We start from the raw sequence: 17927 nt of genomic DNA, 5'->3' as shown, positions 1-17927 counted from the left end.
TCTTGATCGAGGGTGATACTATCCACTACTTTACTTTACCAGACCCTCCAGTAACTTGTGTTTATGATCAGGCCAATTGGGCCTATGCCATAGAAGGCCAAGGCGAGACAGTAGATGAGCAGAGAATCGCACCTGCCATAATCAAAGTCCTCACCAATAATCCAAATCTTCAGATTCCAAGCATGTTGTTAAGCTTCGTATGGAGATAGCCCAGCTCCGCCAGGAGCTCACTGACGTTGCTTTACAGGTCGAAGTATCCGATGCCACATATGCCACTGAAGCCGATATACTGAACAATGAGATCGCCGACCTTAGACACTAGTTTGCAGAGCTCCGAGGATCCAAATTTGAGGAGACTTCATTATTCCCTGGACATTGATGATATCATCGACCGAGAGATGCCGTTTGATTTACCTATTTCCCATTATTTATTATTTATGCTTGTTTTTATTTTTCCTTTTGACTTTATGCTTGCTTTTCCTTTCCTAGGATCTCTCGACCCATGACTTATTTACTAACTATTTATATATATATATATATATATATATATATATATATATATATATATATATATATATATATATATATATATATATATAATATATATATATATATATATATATATATATATATATATATATATATATATATATATATATATATATATATTATTATATATATTTTTATTTCCTTTTTATTTTATTTTACTTTTTTTATTTTATTTTATCATTTATCAAGCTTAATCAAAAAGACAACATGTTATGGAATCATATGTGCACCTCCTTTGCAAAATAAGAAAAAGTGAAGCCCAATAAGCATTGAAACAAACCCGGCCCAAACACCAATTCCAAAGCCATGGCGGGCGCCATGGGGTCTGAACATTTAACGGGACAGAATCCCTAAATTCCCCATTTTTACCTTCTTCAACCTCTCAAAATCCATTTTCCCCCTTCCAAATCCATTGAAGTCCATGAAAAATACTTTATCATTCTAACTCCAACCCATTATCATTCCCAAACTTCACCCATCAATTTCCTCCACCAAAAACCCACTAAAATCCCATTTCCACTTCCTTACCATAAAAACCCATTTTTCTCTTCACTCACCATAAATGGTCGGAATGGACTTCGACAAGATCATCCTTCGCGGAGGGAAACCCGGAGAGCGTCAGAGCAAAATTTTGCAAAAGTTGCAATCATAGGAAATTCTCGGCACCAGGTATGTAGATGAGGACTGCTTGTATACTTTAGGGACGTACCATAGTATTTTTCATATGCTAGATAACTTAGGATTACATGATATTTTTGCTAATAAGGAACCCACCTATGATAGGCTGACTAGGGAATTTTTGAGTTCCCTAATTTACACTGTTCATCCTAGCACTGCTAGCACGGTTGGTACCGTATGTTTTAGAATGTTTAATGTTGAATATGAGTACACTACTGATGCCTTAACAGGTTTGTTAGGAATACCTTACGGAGAGGGTGCCATTTATGAGACACCCTTAGATGCTGAATGGACACTCGAAGCATTTAACTTTTGACATAGATTATAAAATATGGCTATCACTTCTTTTGAAGGAATTTTAGCCTCCACTATTCATAACCCGGCCATCCGTACTTTTCGATATCTTTTGGCATGTACTATATTTGGTCGGGGAAATTTTAACAAAGTGAATGCTCGTGAGTTGCTATTTTTACAGGGTTGCTTTACTAATCAAAGATCAATCCTGTTCCTTTTATGCTTGCACATATGTCCGCCATTTTGAAAAAAGGAGGAACCATTTCTTTTGGTGGATTAATTACTTCTATTGCTAGAGCACTAAATCTCAACGCTGAGTTAGCTACCTTAGAACCGCTCCTTCACTGCATCATTAACTTGAAATTTTTGAAGGATATGAAATTATGCAAGGTGCGGCGAGCGGGCGGTTATAACCTCATGATCTATGGTGTAGCTATACCAAGTGTTGTTTTACCTTTCTCTCAGCGTACAGATGTGCGACATGCAAGGAACTGGACATATGACCTCGATGCTCCACCTTTTACCGGTCCTTTGCCACCTAATGTCCCTATGGACGACGGGCAAGGAACCGATGATGAGTAGGACCGGCGCGACCAGTCCCCTGCTCATGATATTCCTACACACACTACATCACCTGCAAACATTGCACCTTCTTCTTCTGACTATTTTGCAGGTATCGCTCCCGGTTTTTACATCACTGAGGAGATGTGGGGCACGCACCTGGCTCGGGAGGAAAAGCGCTGTCTAAACCCCCCCTATGCCAGCGCTTTTTTGATAAAAGCGCTGTCTAAGGTCAAAATTAAAATGCCTTTACCAGCGTTTTTTGCCTAAAAGCGCTGTCTAAGACTCCAAATTTTGGAGGATCTTTTTATACGTTTTCACCACATTATTTAGCACCTGTAAATTGCAAATTTCAGCAGATTTTCATAAATTGGAGCTTGAATCCAATCTATATGCACCTTATAGTTCAACACATTGTAGTTCTATCTTCTGAATATGCACATATACTTGAAAATCTATATGCATTATAAACACATTATAGTTCAACACAATATACTTCTAATTTCAGCAGTTTTTGAGTATTTATATATATACTTGAAAATGTTTGCCTTTACAAAAAATCTACACATTTCTAATAACCTCCAAAAATGCTAATCAAAATGTATTTCAACACATTCTAGTTCTATCTTCTAAATATGCTATATAACCTGAAACAACACCAAATAAAGATTGTAGTAAGCAAATGGAATTCACTCAAAGTTATTCAGATCACATTCAAAATTAAAGTAAGAGTTCAATACCTCACAAAACCTGTAGCTCGATAATGAATTGACACAATTCCTCTTTAATTTCATCCAACTGATCTTTTGAGTAATAAGCACATCTATATTCATCAAAGTACTACATAATAATATAACATAGTATGATTTAGTTAAATCTATTTAATTATGAGAAATATGTGTTAAATATGAAAATAACTCATAAGTTAGAAATCCATACATCAGATGGAATATCTGTTCGATCCATAAGAAGAGTTTCTTTCATAAACCTCAACGTGTAATATCCACAATCTATATTATTACGCTGTCGAGGACACTACACATGGAAAAACAATATGGATAAATATCCTAAGTTTTATCATGTGTCATCACTAATATAATCAAAATTGTGATAATTAATATACCTCCACTCTATTCCATGTAATGTTATTGGCTTTTCTCTTTGGTACTTGAATTTTTCTTTGTGCTCGAACAGTTTGTATAATGCTATAATGAAATATAAACGAATATTTAGAACAATTCACATAAATAAATAAGTATACACACGAATATTGGGTTATTTGCACTTACGTGTCAACTATCATCTTCATAGCAGGGTATGTTGTCCAATCATTGTGTAAAGAATCCAAATAATACACAATTTCTTTAAAAGGATTTATCGCGACCAACAACCAATGTCCACTGTAATAAAACAAATGTTAGATGGAAACTTTCTACACGACGTCAAAATATGAAAAATTATAACAGATGAATTTAGATTGAAGAACTAACCCGTCGCCGATATTAAACGGTAAAAAGAACAACTTTTCTCTATCTGTGTCGGCCATAAAGCGCTCGACTACATACGTCCTGACTTCATCTGGTTTTCTTATCATTTCGGTTAAGTTCGTTTTCATGGGATTTAAGAATGAGAATCTTTGCTCCAACCCACGCGGACCCATCAATTTGTCATATAAATACCTTATATAAAAACATCATTAACATTTAGACTATTCATATGAAACGAGTAAATAACTTGTTCAAGAATTTAAACAAAGTAGATCGGATATACCTCATGTATGTGTTGATAACACCAACGCTTAATTGCGTATGATACAAAATTTGATCAAAATCCTCTTTACCCAATGGCTCGGCATACTCAAAACCAAAAATAGCTCCATCCATAGGTATTAAACGAACACATCCATCCGAAATACCTGTCGTTTCTAAATATGTATGGAGGCACGCTCTATACTTGGAAGGATTTTTCTTTTTAGCCCCGGTCCTCTTGGAAATTTCAGTCTTCTTAGCAACAGGAATCTAAATATCATATAATTAGTAAGGTGAAGTGTAAGATGACGAATTAACAGGAATCTAAATAGCATATAATTGTGATGTACCTCTTTTTGCGATGCAACTGACTCGATTTCCCGCGCAATCCCCTTATCTTTTGCTTTGGATTTTGTGGGAGTCTAATTAACATTAACATGTAAAAAATGTGTACGTAAAATGCGCGTAAAAAATTTGAATACCTAAAGGTTCATAATGGTTTTAAGCATACCTCATATCCTACGATAATGAGGCCTGTCGGCCATGCAACAAATGAACCTATGGCATCTCCCAATAAAGTTGCATCCGAAACATCGTCAGGATGTGGTAATAACGCATCCTTCTCCAAAGCAATATCAACCGAGACTTTCAAAGATCCAGTAGGGAGCGGTTTAGTGTGAAGTAATTCACCCAAATTGTTATGAACTTTCCCCTTGCCAACCATCCGATAAGTCGGTCTCGCTAAGTAGAGGTGACAAGGTGAAATGCCCTAAAACCAATAATAAATATGACATTTTTAATGTGTATATATGACAATTAAATAAATTAAGCTAATTTAATTTCATAATAAGATATATAATTACCTCTGGAATAGTCGGTTGAAAATTACAATTGATACTATCTTTGTCACTAGTATCTTTAAAACCCGCTGCTCGATCTCTTTCTCTTTCCTTTCTTAATTCAAGAACTTCAGCTTTTAATGCTTCCAAAGTTTGTTGCAGTTCTTTATTGCTAGGAGTCTTTTGTTTTTTAATATTCAAGGATTTTTGAGTGATCCCAAATCCCTTGCCCCTCACCCGACCAGAATACTCGGGAACATCTAATGCTCGACTCAGTATGCTCCTGCAATCAGTGTCTTCATATGGAACTATAGATTGAGATAGAGTCTCCTGAAAATCATATGAACATACACACAATAGTAATGTTATTGTCTTAAGTAAGTGTCAAAGTCAAAGTGTTCGAAATTGGACGATTCAAAAGTGTCAAAGTCAAAGTGTTATTGTCTTAAATAATGCTATACTTACACATTTCTCAAATATTTGTTGAACGTCTTCTTTAATCTTTCCATCCTTACCGACACGGGCTTCCTTCCACAAAACATGTGCCGGAAGAGATGTTTCAGAACTATTCTCCTTTGTTAACTACACATTAAGCATAATATGATCAAATATAACTCATGACAAAATATGATCAAATATAACAAGTATATCAATGCAATTTATAGATACTTACTATAGACTGCTCTAAGCGTCCATATCCAACACGCCCTTTTCTATAGGGATACGCCGGACTTGATGCTCTTTGCCGGTTTGTTTCACTTACACTCTTAAATTCTTGGGTTTTTCGTTTGGATTTAAACGTTTCCCATTCTTTAGGTGAAATCAAACTTGCATATTTAGATGGAAGCTCTGCATCAACAAAAGTACCTTCCGTATCCCTAAGAAAGGTGGTTGATAAAAAGGTTCTAAACCCTCTTAGTAACTTTCCGGCCAATTTGAGACAATGATCTCTTCTGTTTTCTTCGATGTCGAAACACCTCTACGAAAAACATACACACATTGCGTTAGTACAATTAATTTAAAGACATAATCGTCATTAAAAACAAATAACATCACATATGGTACCTTTATCTCACTCCATATTTTGTCTTTAGCTTCGTTCAATTGTTTATTTCTCCAATTATCACAAGTAATTGGAACTTCATTCCTTACCAATGCACCAATAAAACTTGTCAATGTTGAACCGTTAGGCTCAATTAGTTGTCCACCTTCGTTCCAATGCACTTTTATTAAAACGCCTCGATCTCTATCTCGAATAACTTTCTTCATAACCGTTATTCCACGTTTAATTTCCCTTTCCGCACCACCAACGGTCTCATCACCATGTGGGTGATCCTCGTTACTAGCCATCTGTAATAAAGAAAAACATAAACACAATATTAAGCAAATATGAATACAAATCAAGTAAGTGTCAAAGTCAAAGTGTATTGAATTGGACGAAAATTACATGGTAGCCTACAAACGGGCCAAAGGACTCAAAAATGAACTCGATTCGTCCAAATTCCGAGTGGAAGCATGTTTTTTGTAACAGTACAGCAACAGTAAAATCAGGGAAAAAGTTGTCCGAATCGAAAAACAAAGTATACCATTGGCTCCGGAATCGTGGAGAAAGTCTATTTTCATTAGGGAGAAATATGCTTTTTAATCACGCTTTGTATTAGGGAGAAATATTCATGATAATATTATGATGGCATAAAAAATGGATCATAACATACATAAGATAAAAGGGAAGATAAGATATTTTGTGATTAAAGTTTATCATAATATACATAAGATAAAAGTGAAATATTTGTTATTTTTATTGTTAGTGAAATATTTGTGCAAATTCATAATTTAATCAAGCGAATTCTTAAATTTTTCTTCTTTTATTAATTGATTATATTGTAGTCTCTATTTCTAATATATTTCTAAGTTAATTGAAAAACCTTGTTGAAACAAAGATCGAAGGTGGACTGGCTCAAACTGGGAGATAGTAATAATAAGTACTTCTATGCTTCTCTCAAAAGTAAGCAAAATCAAAGTAATATTAGTTCCATGACTATGGAGTATGCTAATATCTTAACTAAGCATGAAGAGTTTGAAAGTGAAATTATGAGGTTCTATAGCAATTTAGTTGGCTCCACTGCAACCAACCTCCAAGGCATTTGCTAATTTTTACCAGGGGATATCCAACATCTATTAAGTTGGTCATGCAGAAATTCAACGAGTTTTCTCAAGTTACTGGTTTGGAGGTTAACCCTAACAAGTGCAGAGTTTATTTTGGAAAAATGGAGCCTAGTGATCAACAGGTAATCCAAAACATGACTCATTTTGTTGTTAGTCATATGCTTTTTAGATATTTAGGCATACCTCTCACAAGTAGCAGGAAGAAAAATTATAATGTTTACACGAAGAAAATAAAATATATCTATTCTCAGCATCATAATTTGTTAAACAAGCAAAATTTAGAAGAAAAAACAGAAAATCAAATGATTAAACACCCACAAAACAAGCATCCAACCTCCCAAATCTTGAGATGACTAATAATCAGCAGAAAAATCAATCTTTAACAGAAATCAAATTCCAAAAACACATGCATACAGCGAAATGGGTGCTCTAAATTCCAAAATCAAATTCCAAAAACACATACCTTGTTTGAAAGAGACAGAGTACAGTCTTGTCAGTGTGGAAAAGGGTGTGTAGTGATTCAACGAAATGGAAGAAAAAGGGTGAGAAGAAATACGTGAGCACCGCCGGTACCAAAGTTATTTAGGGTTTGTTTCCAGAGCTTCAATACGTGACCACGGCCGCCGAGAGTGAGAAGGTAGGGTTATTGTGTGAGTTGAGACGAAGGTAGGGTTATTGTGTGAGTTGAGACGAAGGTAGGGGAAGAGGAAATGGCGTAAGTGAAGAAGAGGGAAAACGAAATAACAGAGAACGAATGCGCTTTTCTGATCTGAAATTTTATTTTAATAAGACCTTAGAAAGCGCTTTTGTGTAAAGCGCTTTCTAAGGTATGCCTAAGACAGCGCTTTCCAAAAGCGCTTTCTAAACCCCCCCTTAGACAGCGCTTTTAGTATTTTCTTGGAACATTTTCAGCGCTTTATTTTAATTTTAACCTTAGACAGCGCTTTCTGTTAAAAGCGCTGTCTAAGATGCGCTGTTAAAAGCGCTTTTTGGCGTAGTGATCCCTACTTTATCATTCTAACTCCAACCCATTATCATTCCCAAACTTCACCCATCAATTTCCTCCACCAAAAACCCACTAAAATCCCATTTCCACTTCCTTACCATAAAAACCCATTTTTCTCTTCACTCACCATAAATGGTCGGAATGGACTTCGACAAGATCATCCTTCGCGGAGGGAAACCCGGAGAGCGTCAGAGCAAAATTTTGCAAAAGTTGCAATCATAGGAAATTCTCGGCACCAGGTATGTAGATGAGGACTGCTTGTATACTTTAGGGACGTACCATAGTATTTTTCATATGCTAGATAACTTAGGATTACATGATATTTTTGCTAATAAGGAACCCACCTATGATAGGCTGACTAGGGAATTTTTGAGTTCCCTAATTTACACTGTTCATCCTAGCACTGCTAGCACGGTTGGTACCGTATGTTTTAGAATGTTTAATGTTGAATATGAGTACACTACTGATGCCTTAACAGGTTTGTTAGGAATACCTTACGGAGAGGGTGCCATTTATGAGACACCCTTAGATGCTGAATGGACACTCGAAGCATTTAACTTTTGACATAGATTATAAAATATGGCTATCACTTCTTTTGAAGGAATTTTAGCCTCCACTATTCATAACCCGGCCATCCGTACTTTTCGATATCTTTTGGCATGTACTATATTTGGTCGGGGAAATTTTAACAAAGTGAATGCTCGTGAGTTGCTATTTTTACAGGGTTGCTTTACTAATCAAAGATCAATCCTGTTCCTTTTATGCTTGCACATATGTCCGCCATTTTGAAAAAAGGAGGAACCATTTCTTTTGGTGGATTAATTACTTCTATTGCTAGAGCACTAAATCTCAACGCTGAGTTAGCTACCTTAGAACCGCTCCTTCACTGCATCATTAACTTGAAATTTTTGAAGGATATGAAATTATGCAAGGTGCGGCGAGCGGGCGGTTATAACCTCATGATCTATGGTGTAGCTATACCAAGTGTTGTTTTACCTTTCTCTCAGCGTACAGATGTGCGACATGCAAGGAACTGGACATATGACCTCGATGCTCCACCTTTTACCGGTCCTTTGCCACCTAATGTCCCTATGGACGACGGGCAAGGAACCGATGATGAGTAGGACCGGCGCGACCAGTCCCCTGCTCATGATATTCCTACACACACTACATCACCTGCAAACATTGCACCTTCTTCTTCTGACTATTTTGCAGGTATCGCTCCCGGTTTTTACATCACTGAGGAGATGTGGGGCACGCACCTGGCTCGGGAGGAAAAGCGTTGTCTAAACCCCCCCTATGCCAGCGCTTTTATTAAAAAAGCGCTGGCATAGGTGGTTAATTCAACAAAATATAGTGTAAAAAAGCGCTGGCATAGGGTGGGCTATACCAGCGCTTTTACAGAAAAAGCGCTGGTATAGCCCACCCTATGCCAGCGCTTTTTTACACTATATTTTGTTGAATTAACCACCTATGCCAGCGCTTTTTTGATAAAAGCGCTGTCTAAGGTCAAAATTAAAATGCCTTTACCAGCGCTTTTTGCCTAAAAGCGCTGTCTAAGACTCCAAATTTTGGAGGATCTTTTTATACGTTTTCACCACATTATTTAGCACCTGTAAATTGCAAATTTCAGCAGATTTTCATAAATTGGAGCTTGAATCCAATCTATATGCACCTTATAGTTCAACACATTGTAGTTCTATCTTCTGAATATGCACATATACTTGAAAATCTATATGCATTATAAACACATTATAGTTCAACACAATATACTTCTAATTTCAGCAGTTTTTTGAGTATTTATATATATACTTGAAAATGTTTGCCTTTACAAAAAATCTACACATTTCTAATAACCTCCAAAAATGCTAATCAAAATGTATTTCAACACATTCTAGTTCTATCTTCTAAATATGCTATATAACCTGAAACAACACCAAATAAAGATTGTAGTAAGCAAATGGAATTCACTCAAAGTTATTCAGATCACATTCAAAATTAAAGTAAGAGTTCAATACCTCACAAAACCTGTAGCTCGATAATGAATTGACACAATTCCTCTTTAATTTCATCCAACTGATCTTTTGAGTAATAAGCACATCTATATTCATCAAAGTACTACATAATAATATAACATAGTATGATTTAGTTAAATCTATTTAATTATGAGAAATATGTGTTAAATATGAAAATAACTCATAAGTTAGAAATCCATACATCAGATGGAATATCTGTTCGATCCATAAGAAGAGTTTCTTTCATAAACCTCAACGTGTAATATCCACAATCTATATTATTACGCTGTCGAGGACACTACACATGGAAAAACAATATGGATAAATATCCTAAGTTTTATCATGTGTCATCACTAATATAATCAAAATTGTGATAATTAATATACCTCCACTCTATTCCATGTAATGTTATTGGCTTTTCTCTTTGGTACTTGAATTTTTCTTTGTGCTCGAACAGTTTGTATAATGCTATAATGAAATATAAACGAATATTTAGAACAATTCACATAAATAAATAAGTATACACACGAATATTGGGTTATTTGCACTTACGTGTCAACTATCGTCTTCATAGCAGGGTATGTTGTCCAATCATTGTGTAAAGAATCCAAATAATACACAATTTCTTTAAAAGGATTTATCGCGACCAACAACCAATGTCCACTGTAATAAAACAAATGTTAGATGGAAACTTTCTACACGACGTCAAAATATGAAAAATTATAACAGATGAATTTAGATTGAAGAACTAACCCGTCGCCGGTATTAAACGGTAAAAAGAACAACTTTTCTCTATCTGTGTCGGCCATAAAGCGCTCGACTACATACGTCCTGACTTCATCTGGTTTTCTTATCATTTCGGTTAAGTTCGTTTTCATGGGATTTAAGAATGAGAATCTTTGCTCCAACCCACGCGGACCCATCAATTTGTCATATAAATACCTTATATAAAAACATCATTAACATTTAGACTATTCATATGAAACGAGTAAATAACTTGTTCAAGAATTTAAACAAAGTAGATCGGATATACCTCATGTATGTGTTGATAACACCAACGCTTAATTGCGTATGATACAAAATTTGATCAAAATCCTCTTTACCCAATGGCTCGGCATACTCAAAACCAAAAATAGCTCCATCCATAGGTATTAAACGAACACATCCATCCGAAATACCTGTCGTTTCTAAATATGTATGGAGGCACGCTCTATACTTGGAAGGATTTTTCTTTTTAGCCCCGGTCCTCTTGGAAATTTCAGTCTTCTTAGCAACAGGAATCTAAATATCATATAATTAGTAAGGTGAAGTGTAAGATGACGAATTAACAGGAATCTAAATAGCATATAATTGTGATGTACCTCTTTTTGCGATGCAACTGACTCGATTTCCCGCGCAATCCCCTTATCTTTTGCTTTGGATTTTGTGGGAGTCTAATTAACATTAACATGTAAAAAATGTGTACGTAAAATGCGCGTAAAAAATTTGAATACCTAAAGGTTCATAATGGTTTTAAGCATACCTCATATCCTACGATAATGAGGCCTGTCGGCCATGCAACAAATGAACCTATGGCATCTCCCAATAAAGTTGCATCCGAAACATCGTCAGGATGTGGTAATAACGCATCCTTCTCCAAAGCAATATCAACCGAGACTTTCAAAGATCCAGTAGGGAGCGGTTTAGTGTGAAGTAATTCACCCAAATTGTTATGAACTTTCCCCTTGCCAACCATCCGATAAGTCGGTCTCGCTAAGTAGAGGTGACAAGGTGAAATGCCCTAAAACCAATAATAAATATGACATTTTTAATGTGTATATATGACAATTAAATAAATTAAGCTAATTTAATTTCATAATAAGATATATAATTACCTCTGGAATAGTCGGTTGAAAATTACAATTGATACTATCTTTGTCACTAGTATCTTTAAAACCCGCTGCTCGATCTCTTTCTCTTTCCTTTCTTAATTCAAGAACTTCAGCTTTTAATGCTTCCAAAGTTTGTTGCAGTTCTTTATTGCTAGGAGTCTTTTGTTTTTTAATATTCAAGGATTTTTGAGTGATCCCAAATCCCTTGCCCCTCACCCGACCAGAATACTCGGGAACATCTAATGCTCGACTCAGTATGCTCCTGCAATCAGTGTCTTCATATGGAACTATAGATTGAGATAGAGTCTCCTGAAAATCATATGAACATACACACAATAGTAATGTTATTGTCTTAAGTAAGTGTCAAAGTCAAAGTGTTCGAAATTGGACGATTCAAAAGTGTCAAAGTCAAAGTGTTATTGTCTTAAATAATGCTATACTTACACATTTCTCAAATATTTGTTGAACGTCTTCTTTAATCTTTCCATCCTTACCGACACGGGCTTCCTTCCACAAAACATGTGCCGGAAGAGATGTTTCAGAACTATTCTCCTTTGTTAACTACACATTAAGCATAATATGATCAAATATAACTCATGACAAAATATGATCAAATATAACAAGTATATCAATGCAATTTATAGATACTTACTATAGACTGCTCTAAGCGTCCATATCCAACACGCCCTTTTCTATAGGGATACGCCGGACTTGATGCTCTTTGCCGGTTTGTTTCACTTACACTCTTAAATTCTTGGGTTTTTCGTTTGGATTTAAACGTTTCCCATTCTTTAGGTGAAATCAAACTTGCATATTTAGATGGAAGCTCTGCATCAACAAAAGTACCTTCCGTATCCCTAAGAAAGGTGGTTGATAAAAAGGTTCTAAACCCTCTTAGTAACTTTCCGGCCAATTTGAGACAATGATCTCTTCTGTTTTCTTCGATGTCGAAACACCTCTACGAAAAACATACACACATTGCGTTAGTACAATTAATTTAAAGACATAATCGTCATTAAAAACAAATAACATCACATATGGTACCTTTATCTCACTCCATATTTTGTCTTTAGCTTCGTTCAATTGTTTATTTCTCCAATTATCACAAGTAATTGGAACTTCATTCCTTACCAATGCACCAATAAAACTTGTCAATGTTGAACCGTTAGGCTCAATTAGTTGTCCACCTTCGTTCCAATGCACTTTTATTAAAACGCCTCGATCTCTATCTCGAATAACTTTCTTCATAACCGTTATTCCACGTTTAATTTCCCTTTCCGCACCACCAACGGTCTCATCACCATGTGGGTGATCCTCGTTACTAGCCATCTGTAATAAAGAAAAACATAAACACAATATTAAGCAAATATGAATACAAATCAAGTAAGTGTCAAAGTCAAAGTGTATTGAATTGGACGAAAATTACATGGTAGCCTACAAACGGGCCAAAGGACTCAAAAATGAACTCGATTCGTCCAAATTCCGAGTGGAAGCATGTTTTTTGTAACAGTACAGCAACAGTAAAATCAGGGAAAAAGTTGTCCGAATCGAAAAACAAAGTATACCATTGGCTCCGGAATCGTGGAGAAAGTCTATTTTCATTAGGGAGAAATATGCTTTTTAATCACGCTTTGTATTAGGGAGAAATATTCATGATAATATTATGATGGCATAAAAAATGGATCATAACATACATAAGATAAAAGGGAAGATAAGATATTTTGTGATTAAAGTTTATCATAATATACATAAGATAAAAGTGAAATATTTGTTATTTTTATTGTTAGTGAAATATTTGTGCAAATTCATAATTTAATCAAGCGAATTCTTAAATTTTTCTTCTTTTATTAATTGATTATATTGTAGTCTCTATTTCTAATATATTTCTAAGTTAATTGAAAAACCTTGTTGAAACAAAGATCGAAGGTGGACTGGCTCAAACTGGGAGATAGTAATAATAAGTACTTCTATGCTTCTCTCAAAAGTAAGCAAAATCAAAGTAATATTAGTTCCATGACTATGGAGTATGCTAATATCTTAACTAAGCATGAAGAGTTTGAAAGTGAAATTATGAGGTTCTATAGCAATTTAGTTGGCTCCACTGCAACCAACCTCCAAGGCATTTGCTAATTTTTACCAGGGGATATCCAACATCTATTAAGTTGGTCATGCAGAAATTCAACGAGTTTTCTCAAGTTACTGGTTTGGAGGTTAACCCTAACAAGTGCAGAGTTTATTTTGGAAAAATGGAGCCTAGTGATCAACAGGTAATCCAAAACATGACTCATTTTGTTGTTAGTCATATGCTTTTTAGATATTTAGGCATACCTCTCACAAGTAGCAGGAAGAAAAATTATAATGTTTACACGAAGAAAATAAAATATATCTATTCTCAGCATCATAATTTGTTAAACAAGCAAAATTTAGAAGAAAAAACAGAAAATCAAATGATTAAACACCCACAAAACAAGCATCCAACCTCCCAAATCTTGAGATGACTAATAATCAGCAGAAAAATCAATCTTTAACAGAAATCAAATTCCAAAAACACATGCATACAGCGAAATGGGTGCTCTAAATTCCAAAATCAAATTCCAAAAACACATACCTTGTTTGAAAGAGACAGAGTACAGTCTTGTCAGTGTGGAAAAGGGTGTGTAGTGATTCAACGAAATGGAAGAAAAAGGGTGAGAAGAAATACGTGAGCACCGCCGGTACCAAAGTTATTTAGGGTTTGTTTCCAGAGCTTCAATACGTGACCACGGCCGCCGAGAGTGAGAAGGTAGGGTTATTGTGTGAGTTGAGACGAAGGTAGGGTTATTGTGTGAGTTGAGACGAAGGTAGGGGAAGAGGAAATGGCGTAAGTGAAGAAGAGGGAAAACGAAATAACAGAGAACGAATGCGCTTTTCTGATCTGAAATTTTATTTTAATAAGACCTTAGAAAGCGCTTTTGTGTAAAGCGCTTTCTAAGGTATGCCTAAGACAGCGCTTTCCAAAAGCGCTTTCTAAACCCCCCCTTAGACAGCGCTTTTAGTATTTTCTTGGAACATTTTCAGCGCTTTATTTTAATTTTAACCTTAGACAGCGCTTTCTGTTAAAAGCGCTGTCTAAGATGCGCTGTTAAAAGCGCTTTTTGGCGTAGTGATCCCTACTTTATCATTCTAACTCCAACCCATTATCATTCCCAAACTTCACCCATCAATTTCCTCCACCAAAAACCCACTAAAATCCCATTTCCACTTCCTTACCATAAAAACCCATTTTTCTCTTCACTCACCATAAATGGTCGGAATGGACTTCGACAAGATCATCCTTCGCGGAGGGAAACCCGGAGAGCGTCAGAGCAAAATTTTGCAAAAGTTGCAATCATAGGAAATTCTCGGCACCAGGTATGTAGATGAGGACTGCTTGTATACTTTAGGGACGTACCATAGTATTTTTCATATGCTAGATAACTTAGGATTACATGATATTTTTGCTAATAAGGAACCCACCTATGATAGGCTGACTAGGGAATTTTTGAGTTCCCTAATTTACACTGTTCATCCTAGCACTGCTAGCACGGTTGGTACCGTATGTTTTAGAATGTTTAATGTTGAATATGAGTACACTACTGATGCCTTAACAGGTTTGTTAGGAATACCTTACGGAGAGGGTGCCATTTATGAGACACCCTTAGATGCTGAATGGACACTCGAAGCATTTAACTTTTGACATAGATTATAAAATATGGCTATCACTTCTTTTGAAGGAATTTTAGCCTCCACTATTCATAACCCGGCCATCCGTACTTTTCGATATCTTTTGGCATGTACTATATTTGGTCGGGGAAATTTTAACAAAGTGAATGCTCGTGAGTTGCTATTTTTACAGGGTTGCTTTACTAATCAAAGATCAATCCTGTTCCTTTTATGCTTGCACATATGTCCGCCATTTTGAAAAAAGGAGGAACCATTTCTTTTGGTGGATTAATTACTTCTATTGCTAGAGCACTAAATCTCAACGCTGAGTTAGCTACCTTAGAACCGCTCCTTCACTGCATCATTAACTTGAAATTTTTGAAGGATATGAAATTATGCAAGGTGCGGCGAGCGGGCGGTTATAACCTCATGATCTATGGTGTAGCTATACCAAGTGTTGTTTTACCTTTCTCTCAGCGTACAGATGTGCGACATGCAAGGAACTGGACATATGACCTCGATGCTCCACCTTTTACCGGTCCTTTGCCACCTAATGTCCCTATGGACGACGGGCAAGGAACCGATGATGAGTAGGACCGGCGCGACCAGTCCCCTGCTCATGATATTCCTACACACACTACATCACCTGCAAACACTGCACCTTCTTCTTCTGACTATTTTGCAGGTATCGCTCCCGGTTTTTACATCACTGAGGAGATGTGGGGCACGCACCTGGCTCGGGAGGAAAAGCGTGACGCCCTTTTAAATACCATAAACCAACAATTGACTGATAATATGAGTTTTATGGTAGCCTCCCGGCAGCGCAGTGAGGAAGCACATCGGACTATCACTGAGTCCCTACTTGCGATCACTATTGAGCAGCATCGCCAAAGACATGCTACTGAGCGTCACTTTGCACTTATCGAGGCCAACCAGGGGTCTCTCTTAGGTCGCTCTAGGCAACTGTAGGAAGGTCTTAGTACTCGTAACAGGAGTCGTCGACCCAAGCATCCTGACCAGGGCGGTGACGGTATCAGTGATCAGCCTTAGTTCTCTCTTTCAGGTTACTCCTATCCTATCTCATATCGAAACATTGAGGACAATGTTCGGTTTAAGTGTGGGAGGATATTTTTATCGCTTTCCTTTATTTTTAGTATGTTTTGTGTGTTTTAGTTGTTTGTTTCTCTTTCAATAAAATAACATGTGTTTGACGAGTCATCTGTGTGGTGTATCCGTACTTCTCCCATTTCTTTAGCCTTATCAAAAAAATTGTGAGCAAAGAAAATAGTGTATTTTGAAAATTCAGGCTATAAGACAGGTTTATGACAGGATGTAAAAGACTTGGGAAAACTTTTTCTAAAAATCGATATCGTCTTGACACCATAAGCTTCATGATTATAAGAGTCGATCCCGATACCCCATATGTTGTGGCCCTAATTTTTGTTCCAAATATGTCCTTAAGTAGTTTATCCTTGCAGTCAGCTCCAGCTTAAGCATGCTCTACGTAGGGGACCGATGAAAATAAGTGAATGATCATAAAAATTTCTGCTTTGTCCTCTAGTTGTATGAAATTTCGGGCTAGGTGACTCTCACACGGTCATTTAACCCAGCAAAATAAAGAGGTTTGTGAAATATGCAGAAGAAAAATAAAAAAATATATAATAATATGCTTATTGTTGGTTGGTTCAGAGGTATCTAGTGCTGGACTTGGTAGGGTGGATTACGATCCAATCCCCCACAACTACAATCGGGTTGAATAAAGGGGCTACACCAATTTATGTACCAGAGCCCCATGCTTAAGATTATAATCACTAACCGGTCACCTTACTATGAGTATGTACGGATAACGGAATTAATGTGATTGCACCTGAATGAAAAGGACTTGAAGAAGATGAAAAGAAGGCATATGTATGGTGGGGTGATATGGATTGATTTGTATAGGAACGAAACCTATGACCGCATTTGCGGGAAGTGACACTACAATATCCTTAGTTTGATTCGTTAGTACCTATCGATACATTCTTTGAACGAACTTATAAGCCTTTTTGCCTTGAATTAACTCTGGTTGATACTGTTTTTCTTGCATGAGCTATAAAGAGTTTTACTTAAGGACAAGCAAAGGTTTAAGTGTGGGATAATTTGATCACACTGAATCACACCGCGTTTTTGACTCAGATTTCACATATTTATTAGGTCTTTATTATTATTTTGCTTGTGTTATGCTCTCTTTTATGTTATTTTCAGGTATTTAGCTCTTTCAGGGCCTTTTTAGAAGAAACGAAGCAAAAAGACCAAAAAATTAGGGTTTTCGGCAAATATTGTACCCATGGTGTTCTGCATGGCGGCCGCTATAGGAGAGGCCATGACACATCAGCCCTCAACCTAGAGGAAACTGCCACGATCCCATGAACTTCCCCATTTACTCACATGGCAGGCGCCACCTTTGCATTTCACATTCCCACTAAAGAGAAGTTGAAGGGCATCCTGGTCTTTGCATGCTGCTGAATTCCTCTATAAAT

The 17927-nt window shown here is 36.4% G+C and overlaps 2 protein-coding genes across 3 annotated transcripts; both read right to left on the bottom strand.

Annotated features, from left to right (window-relative positions):
* Window positions 1-2372: 2372 nt before the first annotated feature.
* LOC127085979 (uncharacterized) lies at window positions 2373-13071 on the bottom strand. 2 transcript variants are annotated; one of them, XM_051026587.1, is made up of 13 exons: window positions 12772-13071; window positions 12380-12685; window positions 12172-12288; window positions 11731-12036; window positions 11379-11636; window positions 11218-11289; window positions 10890-11137; window positions 10610-10798; window positions 10409-10519; window positions 10243-10324; window positions 10059-10154; window positions 9860-9959; window positions 2373-2729 (listed from the first exon to the last, which is right to left on the bottom strand). In XM_051026587.1, exons 1-12 carry the CDS (start codon window positions 13054-13056, stop codon window positions 9861-9863), a joined length of 2169 nt encoding a protein of 722 aa, XP_050882544.1. In that variant the 5' UTR covers window positions 13057-13071; the 3' UTR covers window positions 2373-2729; window position 9860. The 2 variants fall into 2 exon arrangements, with proteins under 2 accessions (XP_050882544.1, XP_050882542.1); XM_051026585.1 differs by lacking the exon at window positions 2373-2729 and adding an exon at window positions 9612-9766.
* Window positions 2721-13324, bottom strand: LOC127081753 (uncharacterized). The gene is made up of 14 exons (XM_051021973.1): window positions 13154-13324; window positions 5735-6019; window positions 5343-5648; window positions 5135-5251; window positions 4694-4999; window positions 4342-4599; window positions 4181-4252; window positions 3853-4100; window positions 3573-3761; window positions 3372-3482; window positions 3206-3287; window positions 3022-3117; window positions 2833-2922; window positions 2721-2729 (listed from the first exon to the last, which is right to left on the bottom strand). Exons 2-14 carry the CDS (start codon window positions 6017-6019, stop codon window positions 2721-2723), a joined length of 2169 nt encoding a protein of 722 aa, XP_050877930.1. The 5' UTR covers window positions 13154-13324.
* Window positions 13325-17927: the final 4603 nt, after the last annotated feature.

This window comes from Lathyrus oleraceus, chromosome 5, assembly GCF_024323335.1.
Source record: "Lathyrus oleraceus cultivar Zhongwan6 chromosome 5, CAAS_Psat_ZW6_1.0, whole genome shotgun sequence".
Taxonomy (NCBI): domain Eukaryota; kingdom Viridiplantae; phylum Streptophyta; class Magnoliopsida; order Fabales; family Fabaceae; genus Lathyrus; species Lathyrus oleraceus.
This window is presented reverse-complemented; position numbering and strand designations above follow the sequence as displayed.